General features: G+C 67.7%; 1 protein-coding gene across 3 annotated transcripts in view; it reads left to right on the forward strand.

Moving 5' to 3' along the window:
* The window catches only part of PC (pyruvate carboxylase), a 68,315-nt gene that overhangs the window by 11,455 nt on the left and 34,062 nt on the right, over positions 1 to 22,798 (forward strand). For 2 of the 3 annotated variants that reach the window (XM_053277601.1, XM_053277602.1), the window contains 8 exons: positions 7,193 to 7,328; positions 8,069 to 8,253; positions 8,767 to 8,932; positions 9,334 to 9,479; positions 9,902 to 10,019; positions 10,884 to 11,035; positions 13,369 to 13,487; positions 15,181 to 15,343. In XM_053277601.1, coding sequence (XP_053133576.1) covers positions 7,193 to 7,328; positions 8,069 to 8,253; positions 8,767 to 8,932; positions 9,334 to 9,479; positions 9,902 to 10,019; positions 10,884 to 11,035; positions 13,369 to 13,487; positions 15,181 to 15,343 — 1,185 coding nt within the window. Of the gene's footprint in view, positions 1 to 4,602; positions 4,623 to 7,192; positions 7,329 to 8,068; positions 8,254 to 8,766; positions 8,933 to 9,333; positions 9,480 to 9,901; positions 10,020 to 10,883; positions 11,036 to 13,368; positions 13,488 to 15,180; positions 15,344 to 22,798 lie in introns of those variants that run through there. The other variant, XM_053277603.1, reaches the window with a different exon arrangement.

Below are 22,798 nucleotides of genomic sequence, written 5' to 3' on the forward strand. Positions count from 1 at the left end.
AGCCCCCCCCCCCCAGTGCCCGGGAGCGGCTTCTCAGCCAGCGCATTGGCTGCCTCTCCACGTTCCCCAAGGGAAGCGCTCACGGTGGATTCCCTTCTCCCCAAACCGATGCACGGCCGCCCCAGCCCCCCAGCCCCGAGGTCTCGGCTGTCCTTGCCCAGTGCGCTTCCGAGGGTCTATTTCCAGTCCCATAAGGCCGGGGTTCTCACCCCCCGGGGGGCCGAGAGGATCTTGGACTCCAGCTGATGGAGATGGGAGTCGCCGTCCATAGGAAGCGGCCTTCTTCCGGGTCGGGCCGCTGCTCCACCTCGCTCAGTGGTGCCTACACGGTCCGGCAGAGCCTTCTCCAGGGTCTCGGGCAGGGGTCTCTCCCAGCCCTACTTGGAGATGCTGCCGCCAGGGATTGAACCTGGGGCCCTCTGCGTGCAAAGCAGACGCTCTGCCCGCAGCTACGGCCCCACACCCTACGGGGAATATCTTTCAGTGCTCACATGTGGGTCGCCCATCCAAATGCAAGCCAGGGCAAGCTCTGCTTAGCAAAGGGGGCAGTTCATGCTCTCTACCACAAGTCCAGCTGCCTTCCCCCAACAACATCTGAGGACCCCCCAGGTTTGTGAATTCCTGGCATAAGGGCTAGTAACTTGTGTTTCCTTTTTAAAATCTGGGCATTCTGCCTCTGCGTTTCCCGTGCCCCTGCAGAAGAGCAGTGGGCCCTCCGGCCCTGGGTGTGGGGAGGAGTGGGGAGCCTGGGAGCATCCTCTCCCCGAGCCTCTCCAATGCACCGTGAGGTGTGTTTTGGATTCTCCCCGGGAGACCTCCCCGGGCCCTTAAAAAGCACACCCCCCCCCATCTCCTCTCCCTAATCGCTGGGTCTTGTCTGCTGCTCTCTGCAACGCCTGCCTGCCTGCCTGCCTGCCGGTATCTCTGCTCAGCACAGCAGCCCCTCTTAGCTGGGCAGGTGGCAGAAAGGAAGAGGCACTGGGAGGGAGGGTTCGGGGGGGGGGGCTGCCGTTCTCTTCTCGCCGCCATCGCCTCCCCCCCCCCCCGGCCGCCAGGATTTAATGCCGAGGAGGATTTAATTCTGCAGCGGCAGCGGCTTTCCCGAAGGATCCCTTCACCGTTTGGGCTCCGGTGGTGGCCAGAAGCCGCATCCAGAGGCCCGCTTGGCGTGGCTCGCTCTGGCTCTGGGTGGGTGGCCTGAGACTGGAGTCCAGAAGGGCCCACACTGCAGGGCGGGCGGGGGGGCGGGGGGTGGCCCTGCCTGATAAGGAGGGGCCGGGGGTGTCCCAGGAAGGTTGTCTCTCTCACCCTCCCAAGTTTCTGGTGCGAATGGGAAGCCCTCGAGTTGTGTCCTCCTGCTGGGGCAAGACCAGTGCCAGGAAACCCGCCGCAGAGGAGGGTGAAGCGAGGGGGAGAGGTGGGCAGCGGGCCCGATCCACCGCTGGGGGGCCCTCCTGCACACGCCTCCCGGAGATGGGCCCCCGCCTGGCCCCCCGCGGCCAAACGCCTCCCCATTCCCACCCCGCCCCGGTTGGCCCGGCCCTCTGAGCAGCAGCCCTCGCCCAAGACGGAGCCAGAGGAGACGGGCCCAGGCAGTGCAGCTCGGCCTCCTCCCCTTGTCCTTCCTCTGCCCTCCGGGGAAGAACCCGCATCCGCTTGCCCCACGTGCCGCTGCTGGTGGCTCTCTGCCCCGGATCCCGGCGGGCTCCTGAGTGAGCCTTTCTTCCTCTCTCTGGCTCCCTCCTGGCTCCCTGGAGGACTTCGCAGCAGCAGCAGCAGCAGCCTCTGCCTTCCGCTCTCCATCCATCCATCCATCCCGCCCAGCCCAAGCAGCCGGCGGCGGCCGCAGAGACCGCTGCTCGTCAGACACGTCTCCGGCCTGGCAGTGAGTGATGCGGCTCTCGCCGGCGCTGTGGCAGGCCCTCCGCCGGGGCTTCTGCGAGTGGCGTCGGATCGTGACGCTGCTCGTGGTGGTGGCAGCAGCAGCAGCCCCCGTGAGCCCCCATTTCTGCACCTCGGGGTGTGTCTCTCTCTCTCTCTCTCTTGGGCAGGGATGGTCAGTGGGCAGCCTCGGCGCAGAAGCCGCCTTGGCCAGCCTTGTGAAACTGAACAGGGCATAAAAAGGAAGTAGATAATAATCAATGAAAGGAAGCCCGTCTGGAGATCCTGGCCGACGCTGTTCGAGGCCAGCACTTTGAAGGGGAAACTGGGGTTGGGCAGCTGGCCTTGTGGCCGCCCGCAGGAATCCTCCCCTCTGCTCAGTCCGGCCGCTGAAGTGTGGAGCCTGCATCGGCAGGGTCCCCGTCTCCCCCGCGGCAAGGCTGGCTGCGCGTGGCCCCCTGCACCCCCCCCCCGCCCACCCTGCAAGGAAGGCTTCGGAGGCCTCCCAACCTGGGTGGCCAGAGGAGGCAACCTCTCCCTCGCTGCCCGCCCGCCCGCCCGCCACGTTCTCTTGGGGAGAGAGAAAACTCCCGTCCGAGCCGGGATTCTTGCTGTTGGGAAGATGGGCAGGGGGTGGGCACCCAGAACCACAGGAAGCAGAGGGGCGGCGAGGGGGGCAGCGTTGGGAGTCCCCCCCCCTCCATGAGAGGGGTCCTGCGGGTACAGCCCCACCCCAGCGGCGTGATCTCTTTGTGTTCTGAGGCCCAGAAGGAGGGAGGCGAGCAGATTGGGTGGGTGTGGGGAGGGGGGGGCGCCCTTGCAGCTCACACCCCGCCTCTCAGTGGGGGGGGGGCAGCGGCGGCCAGCCCAAAGGAGAGCCACGTTGGCTCCGCTGGGCCGGTCCTGGGCTCGAGCAAGGCAGGAAGCTGGCTGGCCTTGGGGATGTTTTGCCCCCCTCCCCCTAAGCCCTGTGCTTGGGGTGTGGGGGGGGAGGGCCGAGGGAGCCTGGCCTTGGCTGCTCTGTCTGTGGGGCACCGTGCTGGGGGGCTCTGCTGATGGGAAGCCGGCGAAGGGCTCGGGCGGGGGGGCGCCTCTTGGTCTGCCGGCCGCCCCCTCTCCCCTCCCCTCCCCTCCAGCTGCCTCTGCCCCCTTGAACTCCGCCGACACCAGCCTGTGTTTCAGCCAAGCGGAGGAGGCCGCGGAGCGTGGCTTGCGTGGCTTGCGTGGCTGCGCTTCCGCCTGCTCTGCAGCAGAGATGGCCAGACGAGGACGGTGACGCGGCCTCTCCCTGGGAAGTTGGCGCGCTGCTGTGATTGGGGGGGGGGGCTGCTCCAGACACATCTGGCTATGCAGAGACACCGGGGGAGGGGGGCACGGCTTGACTGTGCCACCGCCCACCCACCCCCCTGCCCGCATGCCAGGGCTGGGATCCTCCGTCCCTGCGTGCGCCTCCTTGGGATTGGCGGCATCCCCCACTGCCGCGGCCCCTCTTAGCGGCGTGAGTCTTTTTTTTCCCGGCTGGCGGACGGAATAGATGGCTGGCGAGGGAGGCCGGAGTGTTTCTCCTCTGCCCCCCCCCCGCCAACCGCGCAGTCGTGACAAGTGCTTTGTTATTCCGCTTGGTTTCCGCAGCTCGCTGTTTAATGTCGCAGGGGCGGCAAGCGGCAGAACTCGGGCGTCTTCGGGTTTATTTTCCTCCCCTCGGCCGCTGACAGCTGTGTTGGGGCTGTGGCAGATGGAAGGCAGCCAGCGGGGTTATTAGAGCTATTTATTTGTGTTTCTGTGGCACCCGGCGGAAAATCAAAGCTCCCGCTGCGCGCAGAGATGCACAGCCACGTCGGCCGGGCCGCTGCCTCGGTCTGGACGGCTGCCCCCCCCCCACACAGACACACACAGACACATACACCGCTGCTCCTTCCTCCTTCCTCCTCCTCCTCGCAAGCCCCAGGCTGCCTTGGGCCGGGCCGGGCGGGCCTCCTCCGGTGTTCACAAGCCTGGAGAGGAAGGGCAGCCCCGTCCCGCCCCCCAGCAGTTGGGCCAGGCGTCCATGCTCCGGCTCCTGGGCCTGTGGGCTGCCTCCTCCCTCCGAAGAAGACTGGCCAAGGCCGGCAGCCCCAGCGCTTGGGAGGCAGGCAGTGGGCACGTGGCCAGACTGAGCGGAGGACGGCAGCGGGAGACTGAGCGCCAAGGGGGTGGCCATCGGGACCCCCTGCCTGGGACACACAGACATGGGGTTGACGGGCCCGGCCTCTGGATAGCCTCGTCTAGGCGCCAGGGCGACCTTTCTGGGCGCCAGGGCTCCCTGGTGCCTGGGATTGGCAGGCCTGGCTTGGGGGGCAGTGTGGCTGTTGTGTTGGGGCCCGCACGTGCGGCCTGTGTGCTGGCTTCTGTGCCCCTCCCGGCTGCTCCGCTGATAAAGGAGGCGGCCACTGGGGCGTCCTCGCCTGCCTTGCGGCCCTTTCTCCCTGCAAGGGCTCTCTTGCCCTGCTCTGGACGGGGTGTGTGTGTGGCAGGAGCCCCTCCCCAAAAGCAGGAAGCCCCTGGAGGCCCCTCCCCGCCCCCCCCCTGCCCCACACCGAGCAGCCCAGACAGCATTCCTGCCTGCTGTGTTTACCCACCACTGGCCAAGGGCTGCCAAAGTTCAGGGGGAGAGACGGGGACGGAGGCCGGGCCCGGGCAGAGTCGAGGCTTCCCCGGAGGCAGACCCCGTGGCCGGCCGTCGTTCCTGGCTCTGCTGCAGGGTAGGTCGGGCTCCTTGGCCGGGAGGAAGGGGGTGCCCCGGCTCCGCGCCGGGTCCGGCTGCCGGCCTCTCTGGCCCACCGTCCTGTGGCCGGCGGGCCGTCCCTTCGGGGAGCCACACGCAGGGCCAGCCGGCAGCGGCCTCCTCCCCTGTCCCGGAACGGCGCCTGCAGACCTCTGTCTCCATGGCCGGGCCTCTCGGGGTCCTCCCAGCCAGCCCCTCGTCCGCCCTCACCCCCTCCGCGCTCCGGGAAGCCCGAGCCAACGGGGCCACCGAGGCCACAGCCCTGCCCTGCTGGCCAGCCCTGGGAGGCTCCTCTCTTGGGTGCCTCCACGGACCCATCCCCTGCAGACCCCTCTGGACCGCTCTGGGGCCCCATCTGGTCAGGGGTGGGCCGTATCGGTCCCTCCCCCGCCATGGCAAGGCCCCCCGCTTCGGTCTGCCCTGAGCACACCCCCGAGGGGGAGCAAGCCTCCGCTCTCGCTCTCCTCTCTGGGTCCCATCCATCATCCATCATCCATCCCAGCCAAATGGCACCTCCCATGTTCCACCCCACCCGGCCCCCACTTCCTTGCCTAGCAGTCTCTTAAAACCCTCTAAGCAGTGTAGCAGTGAGTCCCACAGGCTGCGTAGGCATTGCATGGGGACCTTCAAGGGCTTGGGCCTGTCCTGAGTGTTCTGCTGGCTGCCCTGAGCCTTGTGTTGGGCGGGAGGGAGGGAGGGGGGGGGCCTTTCTCCCCCCTGCTTCTTGGCACTGTTTGCATCCTGGTAGAAACCTCTGAGTGGGCGGGCGGGGGGGGGGGGTTCTGCGCTGGAGAGGAGTTGGGCCCACCCCCACCCCACCCCCACCCCGGGGGGTGAGCGACCCTCCAGGCCTCGGGCTGCCCTCCTGCGGTTCCTGCTGGGAGAGGCCTTTCCCCCGGCGGTCCTTGCAGGGGGGGCGCTTCCCGTTCACAGCTGGCCTCGGCAGAAGGGGGGCCGGGCGGTGGCTCCTCTGTCCGGGGCCAAGTGGGGCAGAGGGCGCCTGGCTGCCCACGGAAGCCCTGCAGGCCCCGGCGGGGCTGGACTCTGCCAAGGCCACCGGGTGGGGCTGCAGGCACTCCGGCCAGAAGCGCCCCAGCAGGGGCTGGACTACCGCTCCCATCATCCCCAGCGCCCTACACCCAGGGGTGATGGGAGTGGTGGTGGTGGGGGGTTCAGCGTCCTCTGGGGTGGAGCATCGCTGCTTTAATATCTGTGAGCTGCTTTTCTGCCCTCAAAGGCCGGGCAGAGTTAGTGGCATAAAGTTGGGCATGAGGCAACCAGACTCCTCCTGGCCGCCGCCGTGACTCTTAAAAAGGCCCCCGCCAGAAAGCAGCTCCCTCTGAAGAAGCCCCCCTCCCGCCCTGAAAGCAGCCCCCGGCGACCAGGGGGGCAGCCGGCCCCACCTGGCCCCTGGACAAGCGGGGAGAAGGCAAGGGGCGCCCCCGGCTGGCCGGGCCGTGGGAGGGCTGGTTCCCTGGAGGGCGGACCCCTAATCCTCTTAAGGGGGGGAGGGCACTCAGGAGGGGGTCCGTGACCTCACGGCCATGGCCAGCCTGTGGGGCAGCAGAAGGACTGGCTCGGGGGCCGCTGGGGGTCCTGCCCTGATCCTCCTGCTGGTCAGTTTCGTGGGGCAGAGGGAGAAACCGGGCCAGCTGCACACGCCTCTCTGTCAATATCGCCGCCCCCCCCCCCCGGCAGTGGGGCAGCCTTTCCTCCTGGGGAGGGGGCTGCTCCGAGCCCCGGGCCCTTTGGGTTGCCCTTGGAGAGCTGGCCTGGGTGGTCCCTAAGCAGGGCCTGCCCTGGCTTGCATGTGGATGGGAGGCTACGCCACGCGTGGGCACTGCCAGAGACGCCCCTCGGAGGCGGGCGAGGGCGAGGGGGCCGCTAGGCTGGGAAGAGCCTCTGGCCTCCGGCTTGGCTGCAGAAGGTTGTCCGTCCCCCCCCCCACACCCCCCCCCGTTCCTTCCCTGAGGGGGCCGGAGGAGGTCCCAGTGCCAACCAAGGCAGCAGCCCCGGCTCAGCCAAGGGGACTCGCTGCCACCAGGCCCACCCTCGCAGGGGCAGACCCAGGCCCTCCTCCGGCTGTCTGGGGGAGCGAGAGGCCCCCTTCAGAGGGACCAGGCTCTTCCTTTGAGGGGGGAGCCCCCCACCCCCCAAGCCCCGGCACCGGCAGCATCCTCGGAGTGCCGAGTGGGCTGCTCAGGGCGGGCTGGATCGGGGCCTGTCCAAGGACCCCGTGAAGCTGAGTCAGGCCTTGGGTCGGTCAGCCTGAGGGGGAGCTGCTGCCCGTCCGTGCAGACCGTCCTGAGCTCGGGGCACCCGGGGCAGACTGGGCAGCCGGCAGCCGCTGGCCCTAGAGCAGACGAGGAGCTCCTTCAGTTACCCGGGCGGGGGGCGGGGGGGTCTCAGTGGGCGGTTCATGCCGCTTTCTTTCTCTCCAGGGCCAGCTTCCCGTCCTGGGGCCTGCCATGCCCTTGATGGGAGCCCCGGACTTGCCAACGGGGCTTCCGGGGAAGGAGGCTGACCCGCCCTTCCTTTGGCCCACAGATGCTGCAGCTGCGTTTTTCCAGGGGCCGGGTGGCCTTCCTGGCCCTCAAGCGGCTCTCGGCATGTCCCGTCGCCTTGCAAAGCACCCAGCGAGTGGAATACAAGCCCATCAAGAAGGTGATGGTGGCCAACAGAGGTGAGAGGGGCGTCTTGCATGGGGGGGAGCTGCCCCCCCCCGGAATATGACCACGACCGGGCCAAGGAGCGCCCTCTCCCTCTCCAGGAGGAGTTCTGAGGCCCTCCTTCCGAGATTCGGGGCCTTTGGGGTTAGACTGTAAGCTCCCTGGGGCAGGGACCTGCTTCTTGCCTGGCCCCTTGTAAATGGCCAGGAAAGGAGTGCCATCCCTATTCGGCGCATGTTCTTACTCTGGCATCGTGGCCGTGGATGTGGGGCCGGCCACAGCCCCCAAGACCCAGTCCGGTTTTGGGTCGCTCCTGCTTCGATGACCTCTTGCACCCCAGGATTCAGATTAACCTTAAGCCAGGACTCCTCCCACTCGGGTCCCCAGATGTCGTGGGACTACCACCCCCATCATCCGCAGCCACAGTGGCCTTCGGCAGGGACCTGGGTTGGAGAAGCCCTGGCTGCTTTCATGAAGTGGTGGCGGGTGCGAATTCATGCGGGGGGGGTAGCAGTCTTGAAGACGCGCTTCGCTCTGGATGGCCAGGCCAGGCCCCTCCTCACCCCCCAGGGCAGCTCCCTCTGCAAGAGGGGTCCCCACCCCACCCCGCCCCGTGGGGGGGGGTGCAGGGCTCCTCCCCTCGGCCCTCTGCTGCCTCCACAAGCGCTGGAGCCGCCTGGGGCCTCCTCGGGAGTCGCAGGGCTGTGCCTGGTGCCCGGAGCGCAGCCCCTGATGGCCGCCTGGTGCCTTCCAGGGGAGATCGCCATCCGCGTCTTCCGGGCCTGCACCGAGCTGGGCATCCGGACGGTGGCCGTCTACTCCGAGCAGGACACGGGCCAGATGCACCGGCAGAAGGCGGATGAGGCTTACCTCATTGGCCGGGGCCTGCCGCCCGTCCAGGCTTACCTGCACATCCCGGACATCATCCAAGTGGCCAAGGTGAGGAGCTGGCGGGCCGGGCCGGGCTGGGGGGCCGGGTGGGGTGGGGGGTCCGCTCAGCCGCAGAGCAGCTCTTCTTCCCTCCCCTCCCTGACGGCCTCTCCAGGCGGGGGGGGGGCTCCTGCCTGAGGCCAGTCCTGGCCCAGCTCGATGGGCCCAGGGTCTGAAGCGGGGGGCCAGGGGGGTGGCCCCTTCCACCTCCCCGTGGGCCACCTTGCAGCCTTCACAGCGCCTTGTGCTGGTTGCCTCCCTTGCTGCTCACAACAGCCCCACGAGGTCGTCCAGGGCTGGCCCCCTTGGCTTCTGCCCTCCAGCCAGCTCCCACTGGGGGGAAGATTTGAAGCTTCTGGACGCTGTGGGCCCCTCTCTTGGCCACGGTGGTGTCCCAGGGTGTAGCCAAGTGGCCGGCCCTGTGGGTGGCGGGAGAGCCCGCCACAGAGGGCCCCTCCGCCTGGCCTTAGCCGGGCCCCTTCCCCGCTGCCTGCCTGCCTGACTGCCGCCTCTTCTTCCCAGGAGAACGAGGTGGACGCTGTCCACCCTGGCTACGGCTTCCTCTCCGAGCGCTCGGACTTCGCCCAGGCCTGCCTCGAGGCCGGCGTGCGCTTCATCGGCCCCACCCCAGAGGTGGTGCGCAAGATGGGCGACAAGGTGGAAGCCCGGGCCATCGCCATCTCCGCAGGTACAGAGGGGCGCGGGGAGCTGCCCTCCACCGAGTCCGGCCTTGGTCCACCTCGCTCGGGGTTGGCTTCCCAGACTGGCAGCAGCGGCTTCTCCCGGGCGGCAGGCAGGAGTCTCTCCCAGCCCTATCCTGGAGATGCTGCCGCCCGGGAGGGGACTTGGGCCCGAGAGGCTCTTCCCACAGGGCAGCCCCGCCGGGCAGGGTCAGGGTCTCCTCTGCCCTGTGGAGGCCACCCTGATCTGGGCGGGGAGTCTGGCCAAGGCGCAGGTCTGCTCCCCTCTGGCTGCCCCTCGCGGAAGGCGGGGCGGGGTGGGGGGCTGTGGAGGCGGGAGGTGGGCAAGCGGGTGTGTGTGTGTGTCTCATCGTCACCCTCACGGCTGTGTCGGATGTCTCCTCCGCAGGGGTGCCGGTCGTTCCCGGCACGGAGGCCCCCATCTCCTCTCTCAGCGAGGCCCAGGAGTTCTCCAACAGCTACGGCTTCCCCATCATCTTCAAAGCTGCCTACGGCGGAGGAGGGCGAGGGATGCGGGTCGTGCGCAGCTACGAGGTGGGGCTGGCCCCTGGCCCGGGCTCCTCGGGGCGGGAAAGGTCCTCCCGCCGCTGACATGGGCAGGGTGGCCATTTGCGGGGCTGCAGCTGTCGCTGTGGATGGGAGGGAGGGAGGGAGGCTGGGCCAGCAACTCCCCAGGGCGGCCCTGGGCTGGAGGAAGAGGGCTCAGGCTGGGAGCAGAGCAGCCCCGAGTGGACCTGGCTGGCCGGCTGGCCGTGGGGTGAAGGGGCGGCTGGGTTACAGTCAGAGGCCAGCAGCAGCAGCAGCAGCAGCCCCCAGGCCCTGGGGCTAGTCTCCTGGGGTGGACCCCGGAAAGCGGCCCAGCTCGAGGAGGCAGCGGGGAGCGGGGCGAGAGGCATCCCCCCCCTCCACAGGTGCCCGAATTGCGGGGCCTGCTGACAAGGGCCCCTTTGCTGCAGGAGCTGGAGGAGAACTACACCCGGGCGTTCTCAGAGGCCCTGTCTGCGTTTGGGAACGGAGCCCTCTTCGTGGAGAAGTTTGTGGAGAAGCCTCGGCACATTGAAGTCCAGATTCTGGGTACGCGTTGACCCCGTCCAGGGCCAGCTCGGGCCCCTGCTGCTCCCCCCCCACCGCGAGAGGCCCCCCGCCTGTCTGCAGGAGCGGGGGGAGGGGGGCGCCGCCGTTTTGCATGCCAGCGGCAAGTGACGCTTCCCCCTCCTGGAGTTCAAGGCAGCCGCCAAGGTCTTAAAAGCACAATAAAAACAGGAGAATTAAAGGGGTGGGCGGGCGTGGGAGAAGGTCTCCGGTGTCGTGTGGCAGGAGAAAAACCCCACGCAGCCCAAAGCACTTCAGGAGGTTTAAAAGCGAGGGCTTCCACCCAGTTTTCCTGAACGTATTAATTGTGGCTAATGGATTACTTTTAATTATTTTCAATGTATTAATTATTCATTAATACACCGTTTTCTGGGTTAGGGTTCATTACGAGCTCTAATACACACACACACACGCGCGCGTGGACTCCGCCTGCGTAGCGAAGGGGGAAAGGCTCCCGTCCCCATCAGGGCAGGCAGAGGGTTTCTTGCAGGGAGAGGCCTTCCCGCCTGAGGGTGAGAGGGGAGCAGGCGTGCCTCTCCTCAGAAGGCACCAGCCAGCTGCAGGTTTCAGAAGTGCCCCTATTGAACCGGAAGGGTGTTCAGATTGATGGGGGCGCCCTTGTTAGTCAGTCCGCCCAGAGGGTTTCGTGCCCTCAGTCTAGCCCGTGAGTGGCTGCAAGGCTCCCGGCCTGGCGGCGGTGGTGGCGGCGGCAGCAGCGTGATTTATTCTGTGCCTGCTGGACGCCAGACGCGGGAGGAGGCTGCCAAGCCCTGGCGGGCCGGGCACGGTAGACAGCCGCCCCCCTGTGTGTGTGTGTCTCACCTGGTGCGCCGTCCTCCTTGGCAGGTGACAAGTACGGCAACGTGGTGCACCTGTACGAGCGGGACTGCTCCATCCAGCGGCGGCACCAGAAGGTGGTGGAGATCGCCCCGGCCGCCCACCTGGACACCCAGCTGCGCTCCAAGCTCACCAATGATGCTGTCAGGCTGGCCAAGCAGGTGGGGGCGGCCGGGGGGGGGCTCGCTGCTGTGGGGCAGGGCACGGGGAAGAGTGGCTCCTCCTCGCCAGGGACTAGCCAGAGTGGGGCAGCCCTGGGGCTGAGACAGCTCCCAACGGCTCCCTCTTGCATCGAATGCTCCTGGAAGAGGATTACAGCCACCTCCCCACGGCTGGTTCTCCCTCCCCCTCCCTGGGTGGACTTGGGGCCGGAATGGCCGTGTTGCTGCCTTGGGTTTGGGGCAGGCTGGGGGGGTCTTGGCAGTGGGCTGCCTCTCCGGACCCCTGGGCTGCTGCTGCTCCTCCTCTTCCAAACTGCCTCTCCGAGGTCGCCTCCGTGTTGGGCTCCTGGGGCGAGAGGCAGGCCAGGCCAGGCCTCCAGCGCTGGAGCTTCTGGGCACTGGCTGTTAACTGGGGTGGGTGTGGGAGAGAAGCCTTGCCTTTCGTTTTTGCGCCTCTCCCCCCCCCGCCACCCTCCCACCCGTGAAGCCGTCAGCCCTTGTGCTGAGTGTGACCTTTTCACAGGAGTGACTCACAACAGCCGGTGCAGTGGGCCCCCTTGCACGTGCCCCCGCCCGCCCGCCCGCCCGCCTGCCCCCAGCCAGGCATGGGCCTCGCACCAGCCTGGACCCCCCCCGGCCCCCCTTCCCGTGGCTGCACGTCGACTGGCTGCGCTTCCTCCCCCTTCCCAAGCTGCTCAGAATCCTTGGCTGGAGCCGCCCCAGATCTTTTCCCCGAAGCGCATTTTAGGCGTCCAGCTCTCTTTCCGGAGATGACCGTGGGATGGCCAAGAGATGCCCAAGGCAAGCGCAGAGGGGGAGTCCGGCTCAGCCGGGAACTGCCTCGGGCAAGGCCCCCCCCCCCGCTTCGGCCTCCAGCCCTGGGGGGGAGGGAGGGAGGGAGGGGGCGGCCTGCCTGCCTGCCTGGCAGGGTTGGTGTCCAGCTGGTGGAGCTGATGCCCCTGCGTTCTCTCTGGCTCCAGGCCTGGCCACGCCGCCCCTCCCTCCCTCCCTCTCCCGTGGGTGGATTCTGCATGCCTCTTTGGAGGAGCCTCCCTGCTCAGTGCTTGATCCGGCAGCAGCATCAGCAGGCGGCTCTCTTGGCTCTGGGAGATGCACAGTGTGGGGCCCCCACCCCCCACCGCTCTGTGTATTTGCAGAGGGGACCGAGACAAGGCGGGCGCGGGAGGGGGCGCCGTCCTTGTCTTGAAGTTCCTCTCCCCCCAGCCATAAAACGGGGGCGTGGGGGGGGGCTGATGTCTAGGCACGGGCCCTCCGCCTCCCCCCCCCCACTGCTGTGGCGAAACCGCTTTGCCAGCCATTACAGGGCTGCTGCCCGTGCGTGATTGGGCCAGAGGAGGGCCATCTTCTCCCTGGGAAGGAAGCCTTGAGTCCTGAATCACTTCCCTCCCCCCAGGCAGCGACTGCTGAATGCTTGGCCTTGGTTCATTGTGTGGCTGCGCAGCGGAGGGGTGCGGCCTCCAGCTGGAGGGGGGCAGGGATGCCACCGTCAGCAGCGGGGCGTGGGCTGTGCTGGGCTCCCCGCCTGCCTGGCCAAGGACTGGGGGGGGGGGCTTTCCTGGGTGCCACGTGGGTCTGTCAGGCTCTCAGAGCTGCTCTTCACCCCCCTCCCGCTTGGGTGTGCTTCTGCCCCATGTTTGGTGAAGTGGGTCAGGAGTGGCACCTCCCTTTCAGTCCTCTGGAGATGATGCCTTCACCGGGTCCCCCGGGGGCATCTGGGACAGAGAGAGGGCAGCTGCTGGAAGACCCCTGCCCTGCCCCGACTCCCCCCAACTTCCAGCCCCCCTGATATATTTGCACAGGCTGCACAAGGCCTAGAGAAGTTTGGGGTGGGGGGCTGAGCCCTGCTAGGCACAGTGGAGGGGCAGGGTTCAGCCAGGCGGGAGGGTCGAGCCCCCCTGCCCCAGGGCTGTGCTCCCGGCCAGAAGTGCGTCCTGGCGTCAGATCCTGGCGGTCCTCCTGCTGCCTGGAAGGGTCCCAGGGCACCCCGAGAGGTCTGTGCAGGCGGCCGCGGCGGCGGCGGCTTGTTTCCGACCGGCCAGAGATGCTGCTCCGTTTCAGGCACCGCTTCCGGGGAGCAGCAGGGACCCCGTCTGGGTCAGGGCCGCCTTGGTTCTCCCCCCAGCGCAGCTGCCCGCCTCCTCCCCTTCCAGACCCAGGGGTGCCCTGGGCCCCTTCCGGAGCCCCGCCGGGGAGCCTGGCACAGCCCCCCTTGCCCACCCTGCGCCCTGGAGGCTGAGCCCCCCCCGCCCCCTCCCTGCCCCCCCTCCGGCGTCTCAGGATGGCTGGACTCAGCCCGCCCCTCCCCTCTGCAGGTGGGCTATGAAAACGCCGGCACGGTGGAGTTCCTGGTGGACAAGCAGGGCAAGCACTACTTCATCGAGGTCAACTCGCGCCTGCAGGTGGAGCACACGGTGACGGAAGAGATCACAGAGTAAGGGGCCGCCGGTCTGCTGGCTCCCTGTCTGTCCCCACAAGGGCCCCGCGAGGGTCACCCGCCCAGGGTGTTCCGTGGCTGGGCGGGGGTTGGAACCCGGCTCTCTCTGGGCCAGTCCAGCGCTCTCGCCTCTCCACCACGCGGGCGGAAGCGGGGTCTGCAGCCAGCCTTCCCCTGGGGGGCCAGCACTCGGGAGGCTGGGCTGGGCGGACGGAAGCCAGGCTGCAGCGTGTGGCCGTGCCCGGGAGTGCGCAAGGCCCCCCTTCACGCATGCGCGGGGAAGGGGGCGGGAGGGAGGGAGGGGGAGGGCTCCGAGCAGGCCCTGCCGGCTCTGCGGAGGGAAGGAGGCAGCCTCTGGTCCTCGGGGGCTGCGGGCCCCCCCCCCCAAGTCAGACCCTTTCTCCCCAGTGCAGGAGGTCTGTCCCTTCTCTGAGGGGGCGAGTGACTGTTGGGGAAGGGGGTCTCCACAGGGGGGCTGCTGCCCCACAGCCCACTCGGGGCTGGGCATTGTTCCCAGTGGGCTGCCCCCCGCCCAGAAATGGCTGGAGGGCATGGGGGTCTGCTTGCAGGGAGGGGGGGGGTGCAGGGTCACTGGAAGGGAGCGCAAGAGCAAACGCCTAGGCTGGCCCTGGCTGGCCCTGCGTCGGCATCCGCTGCATTTGACGGTCCTGCTCGTAAATGCCAGGTCGTTATTGCTGGCAGCGTCAATCAAGCGCCTGTTGGGGAAAGCAGGGCCCGAGTGGCGGCTTGTTTCCCGCAGAGTTAATGACGTGGCGGAGCCCTGTCCACAGCGCACCCGTCGGACACACGTGGGGTGCCGCTCTGGGGGGTGGGGAGAGCCCGGCCCTGGGCGTGACGGCAGCTGGACGCTGTGAGCCTTCCCCTCCCTCATGGGGCCAGAGCCGGATGGAGGAGCAGAGGCTCACACAAGGGGGCCTGCAGCCTGGGGTGGGCGTGGGGAGAGAGGCTGGAGAAGGGGGGCAGAAGGAGGGGGCTGATTCCACCCCCCACCCCTTTGGTTGGCAGAAGTCGCCTTCTCAGCCTGTTGGAGCTGGCCCAACTTCCCTGGCCTCTCCCAGGTCAGCCAGGCCCCCGAGGGGGGTGGAGGCCGGATTAAATGAGGTTTTTACAATGCGCCGCTCACTGGCGATATTTGTGGGCTGCTGGAGATCCCTGGAATTAGCAGCCGCCTCCCCCCCAGTGAAGACCAGGGGCAAGACTGGTACCAGGGCCGGTGCCAGTTGCAACAACAAACCCCGGATGCGGCTCTTCCCTTGAGGACCTGGTAGTCGAAGCAGAGACCCGACCCCCCCCCCCAGACACACACACACACACACACACACACACACAGGGCAAGGGGCCCCGGAGAGAGCGCAGGGCTGGCCAGCCGGTCAGCGGACTCCAGCCCTCTGGTGGCTCAGCCGCCTGCCCTGCTGCTGCTGCTGCTGCCCTGCTGGGAGCTGTCCAGGGTCCTGACTCCCTCCCCGGACTCCCTCCCCGGACTCCCTCCAGCCACTGTTGCCTCTTCCGGGCTGAAGCCAGCCTGGCCCGTCCTCCTGGCCGGGGCTTGCAAGGGGGTGCTGCCACCGGGCCCCCCCCACTCTGCCCCTGGCCCTGGGGAGGGCTGGCTCTCCGGGAATGGCTGGGGGCTGGTCTTGAGCTCTCTCTCCCCCCCCCCCCCCGCCTGCAGCGTTGACCTCGTCCACGCCCAGATCCACATCGCGGAGGGGAAGAGCCTGCCGGAGCTGGGCCTCAAGCAGGACAACGTGCGGATCAACGGCTGCGCCATCCAGTGCCGCGTCACCACCGAGGACCCTTCGCGGGGCTTCCAGCCCGACACGGGCCGCATCGAGGTAGGAGCCCGGCCCCCTGCGCCCTGCGAACACGGCTGTTCTCTCCTGCGGGGAGCGGGGTGGCGTCTCGCCCCACACAGGGCTCGGACTTGCGGGGGGGGGGGGGCGGGCAGGGGGCATGAGGGTGACCTGGCCGGGGGGGGGGTCATGACCACCGAGGGCTCTGCTGCTACAAGGAGCGTTGCCTTGTAAGCTGCTAGCTTGGAACTCTGGACCGCGGATCCCGTTCCGGGTCGGCCGTGGTCTCCTCCAGATGGTTCCCCGTTCCTGGGGGCTTTCCCCAAAGGAGGAGCAGGCGGGCCTGGGGGGCGGCCCTTGGAGGCCCAGGCGGAAGGCTGGGGAGGGGCTGCAGGGGAAGCCCAGGACGGGCTCCTCTCCTGGGCACCTCGGCAAGCACAGGCTGACCCGGAAGATGTGCTGGGCCTGAGACAGACCAGATCTGGGAAGCCCCAGGACGGCAGCCCGGCTGGGGGCTGGGGGGCTGCTGGCCAGTGAGCGGGGGGGGGTCTCTCCGATAGCCAGGCGGTGCTGCCCAGGGCCATGCCAAGATCCCAGCCCAGTCTTGGGAGGGCAGGGGGGGGGCTACCCACAGAGCCGCCCTCTGGGGTGTGTGTGTGGGGGGGGGGGTGTGGACTGTCTCAGCACCTGCAAGAGCAGAATCCTGCATTTTTCAGAGACAGGCCTCGCTCTTCCTCTCTCCGGGGATGTTGCAAAAAAACCCACCCAAAAAAACCCTATTATGGAAAAGAGAGCCAGACGTCCAAATTTCGCAGTGGAAACCCGAAGGCTCTTGTGGGGTGTGTGTGTGTGTGGGGGGGGGCTGCGTGATGGAAAGCGCCTCAGCCGTTCTCTCTCTCTCAAGAATCCTGCAGCACTTATTCGTGGAGGCAGCGGCAGACGAGAGGAGTTAGATCGAAGCTTCACTAAGGCACTGCACAAAAAAGCAAAACGGGGGGGGGGATTCCAACCGGGCCCCTGTGTCGAGATATTCTCCCCCCGCCCCGCTTTTCTGAAGGAACAGTCAGGGCTGGGGCTCAGCAAGGGGGAGGGGGGGACTGATGCCCCTCGCAAGGTGCCGAGAGTGGCTGAGGGGGCCTGGGGGGTTCCTCAGTACCGCCCCCCCCCCGCAGGCGCTTGAGAGGCAGAGAGCCAGGCTGCTCCAATGTGCCCCAGGGAGGAATCAGAGAAGGGCCAGCAGGCAGACATCCGGGGCGGCCAGAAGGGATCCCCCTGTGGACACCGGAGGGGTCCTGGTCCCTGGATGCTCTCTGGGGTGGGGGCTCCCCGGTGGGCCTCCCTCCAGTGACCAGCTTGCCAGGCGGCCATGGGGGAAGTCCTGCGGGGGGGGGGAGCTCCGACCGGGGTCTCCTGGGCTCAGCATCCTGCCCTCTGGACCGGCCGGCCAGGGGCCCCAGCGGGAAGCCCACACGCCGGGCAAGAGGTTGGGGATGCTGGGGGGGGGCCTGTCTCAGCTCTGAGCAGGAGCCCCTCAGATGTTGTGGGACCGCAACTCCCATCATGCCCGGGCACAGGGGCCAAAGGATGGAGGGAGTGTCGTCCAGCAACATCCGGAGCCCCTGCCGGCTGGAGCCGTGTTTCTCTCCACGGAGGCCCCATGTGGCGGCAGTCACCCCCCCCCTTGCCCCAGGTCTGGAGGGGGGCAGTCCAGTGTGCCTTGAGGCCGCGAGTGCAGGCGCTGCTCTGGGGGCCGGCCCGGCTCTGCGTCTCGGGCCTCCCCTGGCCCGCCTGGGCCGATGTGCTGCCTCCGCTTCCGTCGGGCTTCCTTAACGCGCTCCTTTGGTTTTGACTCCTGGGGGGCCGGTCTGTGGTCACGGAGGAGCCCTGCTCCCCCCACCCGGCCCGTGGTCACGGAGGAGCCCTGCTCCCCCCACCCGGCCCGGCTGTCCGTTCCCTCCTGTCTGTGGCTGCAGATTCCTCCTCCGGTCTCCGCCGTCTCCTTCCGGCACTGCTCTTGCCAGTCAAAGCAGGGGTCTGGGGCAGGCAGGGGGTCTGTGTGTGTGTGTGTGTGTGTGTGTGTGTGTGTGTGTGTGTGTAAATGTTGAGGCAGCCTAGCCCCACTGGCCAAGCGGGGAGGGGGAGAGGCTGTGGGGCGAGAGGTTGATCTGGGCTGGGGAGGCGGCCCCCCCCCCAGGCCGCCCTGGATCAAGCCTCGCCGTCTTCAGGCACCGCCGGCGGGGGTGTGTGTGTGTGTCTGTGCACAGCTGTGATGTGATTTGTGCAGCACACAAGGGGAGAGCAGCGGGGGGGGGGGCAGGCTTGTTTCTCCCAGCATGAGAAATCCTCTTCTGACCTTTTCCGGGGGTGTCCTGGCAGGCCAGCTGTCTGTCGGCCTTCACAGGCGGAGGCACGCGGGGAGCGCAGGCCCTGCTGGAGCCTGGGAAGGGGCGGCTGGGCGGCTTCCCCGTGAGAGAGATCAGGCGGAGCACGCGAGGGGCCCGTGAGCACCCGGGGAGCTGCAGGGTGGGCCGGGGGGATTCATTGCCACAGGATGCGGAGATGCTTGAGGAGGGTGGTGGGCATATGTGTGGCAACGCCTATCGATGGCTATGGTGCCGAGATGGAGCCCCCCTATTCAGGAGCAGTCTCTCTGACTGCTGATACTGGGGACCCAGTAACCGGAGAGGACGGGAAGGGGGGCTGGGCAGGGGGGGCCGTGTTAGCACAGGTGGGACCCACCTGAAAAGGGCCCCAGGCAAAAAGTGGCGGAGGTGGAGCCCCAGCCTGGCAGAGGCTTTCCGTTGCAAACCCGGTCTGGCCTGTCCGTGCAGCAGCCTCTCCTGGGGTGGCAGAAGCCCTCTTCCCAGCGGAGACATTTCGGGGACAGAAGCCCGGAGCCCACCCAGCTCTGCGCTTCTCCTGGGGGCTCCAGGCTTTGCGTGTGCTCAGCCCTGCAGTGGCCTCCAGCCCCCCTTCCCCTTCTCCTTGGCCAAGGAGCAGTTGGAGGGTGTTTGCCCTGCCCTCCCGGAAGACGGGGATGCCCCCCTCAGGTGGCTGCCTCCCTCCCCGGCTCTGCTTTGTTGCTTGCGGGCGCGCGGGGGGGGGCCTGGGCGGTGCAACCCTAAATCTCCCCCGCCAGTCTCTCCTGCTAATTGACATCTTCTGCAATTAAGGACTAATTCCAAAGGGAGAGGGCCATTCCTCTGCGTTGCCTTTCCAAAGCCCAACGACTTCAGGGCTTTTAGTCAATTCCTTTTTGTTCTAGTCAATTTCACCCTCCATTTCTCAGGATCCCAGAAATTGGGGGGGGGATGTCGGAAGGGGGGCTCTGGGGTCTCCGTAATCATGCTTTCCAAACATGTATAAGACTCTGAGCATTTTATCTGCGGGGAGATGTAATTAAAATAATCATCCTTATGATGGCTGATGGTGCTTTCAGGCTGATGGAGTGTTTGGTCCAGGCTGGCCCCGATTCTGCAGGCGTGAGCCCCCTCCCTGTCTGGGGCCGGTTAGGGTCACGCTGGGATGGGGGGCCTGTTAGCCACGGGAGCTCGGCCAAACGGCCGTCTCATTCACACGTTACGCGTTCAGGGGTACCATGAGAAACCTGCCGCCTGCGAAGGGCTCTCTGCCCCGGACTGGGAGCTCCCCCCCCCTTCCTCCTGCTGTGGGCCCTGTGCGGTCCATGTGGCCACCACCGCAGGTGCTCTGGCCTGGCCGGGGTCCGTGACCCACCGAGGGCCAGCTGGCAGAGTGAGGAGGGGGCTCCTGCCGACGCTCAGCCCAGCTCCTGCCCGTCACCCTCTCGTGGCACTTGGGTTGCCTTCAGGATGCTCACAGCAGCGCGGCGTCTCCTTGCAGTTCTCCAGACTGCCCCCCAGGGAGGATGCGTGTGGGTCTTCTCCTCCCCCCCGCTCCCCCCGATTGCCTCCCGGCTGCCCCCACCCCCACCCCCCACCCCGCCAGGCCCTCTGGCTGCCTCTGCGTGTTTCTCCAGCTCAGACTGCCAGCAATATCTCCCCCCCCCCCAACACACACACCCAGCACCCACCCCCTTCCCGCCCACCCGCCCGCCCTGGCGCTGTTCCTTCTGGCCCCAGGAGAGGCCAGCTTTTGCCAGGGAGGGGGCTTTGCGGAGGGGGGGGCCCAGAGCCTGTCGGGCAGCCACTGCCTGCGGCCGGACGGGACGGGGGCCGCGAGGGCCTTGCGCCCTGGGAGGGGCTCGCTTGGCGGGTGGGCTGAGCCAGGAGCCCAGAGTAACCACCCACCTCTGTTGACTTTGCAGGCGGGGGGGGAGCATTTTCAGGATGACTTGATGCAGGTCAGTTTCCCGTTGACCCCCCCCCGGCTCCCCCATTAACCCCCCCCTCACGGCCGCGACTAGAAGTCTGCCCCCTTGTGGGGGAAGCATGAATGCCAGCCTGAGCAGCCCCCCCCCCAGTCCTGCTTGGCAGAGTGAAGACACTAACCTGCCTGGGGGGGTAATGGGCGGGGGGGGGAGTCCTGCGTGGGGAACTGACTGCCGGCGGGGGGGGGGGGGCTGCATGTGGGCCTGCTCTGAGCCTTGCTGTGTGTGCCCGTGTGCTGCTGCCCCACATCTCTCCTGGAGACCGTGGGGGGAGCTAGGGGCCCGGGGCCAAGGCCCAGGGCCCCTATCTCTGAGGATTCCTTGCAGGGGGTCCAGGGGGCTGGGCTCGAGGGGCCGGGGCCTGATCCTGCAGGCCTGCTCTTGTGCCTGCCCCCTTCTGCGCCTGGGCCCCCACAGTGCTCTGGGGCCCAGCGTTCCAGGTTCAAGCCCCGGGGGCCTCGGGAGCCTCCTGGGTGTGGCTCTAGTCCCCCGTCCCCCCCCGACCCCAGACCTCAGACCTGATCAGACGCAGGCGACCCCCGGAGGCTGCCCCCGTCTCCTGGGAGTGGCGTCCCTCTGGCCCCGGAGCGTGTGGCAGCTGCCTGCCGCCCTGGGGAACAAGCAAACACGAGGCGCAGGGTCTGTGCGGACCGGGATTTGCAGCCCCTCCCTCCGCCCCCCCTCCGGTTCACAGGCAAGTGTCGGCTTCCGCTGCCGAGTTGTGTGAAAACAGCTTCGCGCGCAAGGAGGCAGGCAGGCAGCTCTCGCTCTCGCTTGCTCTGTGTAAAAGGAGCGGCTCCCTTGCGGGGGGGTCGTCTCCCACGGAGCCTGCTTGGATCGCGGGGTGGGGGGCTGGGGGCGCTGGGGGGCGCTGGGCTCGGGCGTGTGGGCGGAAGCCACGGCTGCCTTCCCTGAGCCGCCTGGCGCTCTGCAGTCCGGTGACCCAGATTTTCTCCACATCCCTCCAGCCGGCTGGGAGGCTGCCTTGCCCTGAGCCACGGGGCCACCCAGCCCGGAAAAGGGTCTCCAGGGCCGCCTTCCCCAGACCGGCCCGGCCCTGGGGCCCTGGGCGTGTGCCCTCCCTGACGCCGGATGGGTGAGTGGCCTGATCCAGCGTCAGCCCGCTCTGGCCCGCTCTGACGGGCTGCAGCTCTCGCTCGCTCTCTCTCTGCAGCCTCCCGAGGCTCCATCCCGTCAGGAGGGGAATCTCGAGCAGGCTCGCCCATCAAGCCTCCCTTTCCTAGCACGCAGCCAGGCTTAGCTCAGGGGGCCCGGCCAGCCCTCCTCCCTCTGGGGCGGCAGAGCACCTGCCTGGAGACGCACCGCCCTGTGGGCACATGGCCCGCCACCGTCCCGGGACCAGGAGGCAGCCACAGGCTGGCTGGCCGGCCTCCCTCCTCCTCCTCCTGGGCCTGGCCCGCGCTGCCCTCCGCTGCTGCGAGGAGCGTCCCTCGGAGGCAGTCTCAGCGGCGGCCGCACTTTGTTTCCCAAATGTCAGGGCCTTGTGCGCTCAGAGCGTGGCAGCGTTCAGAGATAACTCCCTGTGACAGCAGCAGCGGCGGCGGCGGGTGGGGGGGGCAGAACTGCCCGACAGCAGCCTCCCGCTTGAGCCGGATCCTGCTGGGGCGCTGGGGGCAGCAGTAGCAGCAGCAGCGGGTCCTGCTCCCTCCCAGGCCTGCCGTGCGCGTGGGGGGTGCTTTTCTGTGTCTTTGCAGATGGGCTGGCGAGGAGAGAGCCTCTGAGCATAAGCAGAGTTGGCCTTCCCTCTCCAGTGAGTCGCGATACGCCAGTGGCTCTGAAGCGGGAACCCTCTGTGGGCTGGCTTGGCTCCCTGCCCCTCTGAATGCTCCTGCAGCCGCCTGCACGGAGGTGGGCAATGAGCTCAGAGGGCGCTTTAGTCTTCCGTGGCCCCTTCATGCTCGCGGCAGCCTGCCCTGCAGAAGAGGCAAGTTGCTGGGGGGGGGGGGGGGTTGCCTCTTTGGCACGTGAGGGCAACTCGAGCGAGCCCTCTGGGTTGCCCCCTTCCACCGCAGGAGGCTGGAGGCGGATCATGGCCTCCCAGAGGACTGCCAGGGGCTTCCCGTGGTGGTGGGGGGGGGGGCGCAGGGTGGTTCTGCTCAAAGGGGTCTTCTGGGTTTGGGACACGAGGCAGGACTTGCCTGAGCCGAGGCGAGAGTCGGAGCTGGATCGCCCGGCACGGGGCTGGTGCTAGTCGGGGGGCAAAACACTCCCCTCCCAGGTCTCTGCCCCAAGGCGCTTCCCGGTCTTGCGCTCTCGCCAGGCCTTTCCTCTGGGAAGCAGCCTCTGCTCCCGGCTCCGTCGTGGTTTGGGGAGAGGCTCTTCTCTGCTCGCCTCCCCCCTCCTGAGCCCCCTCCTGACTGGTGCTGGCTGAGAGCTGGAGGATTTTTTGGCGGGGGGGGGGGCGCTGCTCTTCAGCAATCCTTGGCCCATTAGACAGCTGAGGATGCATAATTAATCAAAGGGCTAATTAGGAGCTTGAAAAGGAGTAGATTAGCTGCACCCTGGCTCTTAATGATTAAAAGAGAGAGAGAGAGAGAGGCATCCTTAATTTAATTGAGTCAGCACCCGCCACTGGGCTCCCGGAGGGGGTGGGGGGCTTCGGAGGGGGCGGGGAAGAGGCCCCTGCCAGGCCTGAGGGCAGCTGGAGGGGGCGCTGGGCTGGGCTGGGCTGGGCTGGGCTGGGCTGGGCTGGGGAGGGGTCCTGCTCGGAGGCCCCCCGCCCCCGCGGAGGCTGGCTGTGCCCAGGGAATGCTGCCCCTCCTCTGGCCAGGGTCTGCTTCCCTCCAAGGCAGGCCTGCACCACATACGGCCCAGGGGCATGTGGGGCTGGCCCCCAGGTAGGGGTGCCCTGCAGCAGCTCGAGGACCCTGGGGGAGGCGGAGCCCAAGAGCGGCAGCCCAGGCCTTGGTATTTGTCTGGGGCTGGCCTGTCCCCTGGGTGCCCCGCTGATGGAGCAGGGACCCGGGGCCTGTTCTGGGGCCCCCCCCCATATCTCTCTGGTTGAAATGGTGGGTCCCCTGGCAGAGGGGAAAGATCCGTAATGTTTGCATCCTGGCATGTGGTACTCTGAGGTAGACGACTTCTGAACGTGGAGGTTCCCCCTTAGCCGCCCTGGCCTTCCTTGCTCC

The sequence above is a fragment of the Hemicordylus capensis genome, chromosome 14 (assembly GCF_027244095.1).
Source record: "Hemicordylus capensis ecotype Gifberg chromosome 14, rHemCap1.1.pri, whole genome shotgun sequence".
Lineage (NCBI taxonomy): Eukaryota > Metazoa > Chordata > Lepidosauria > Squamata > Cordylidae > Hemicordylus > Hemicordylus capensis.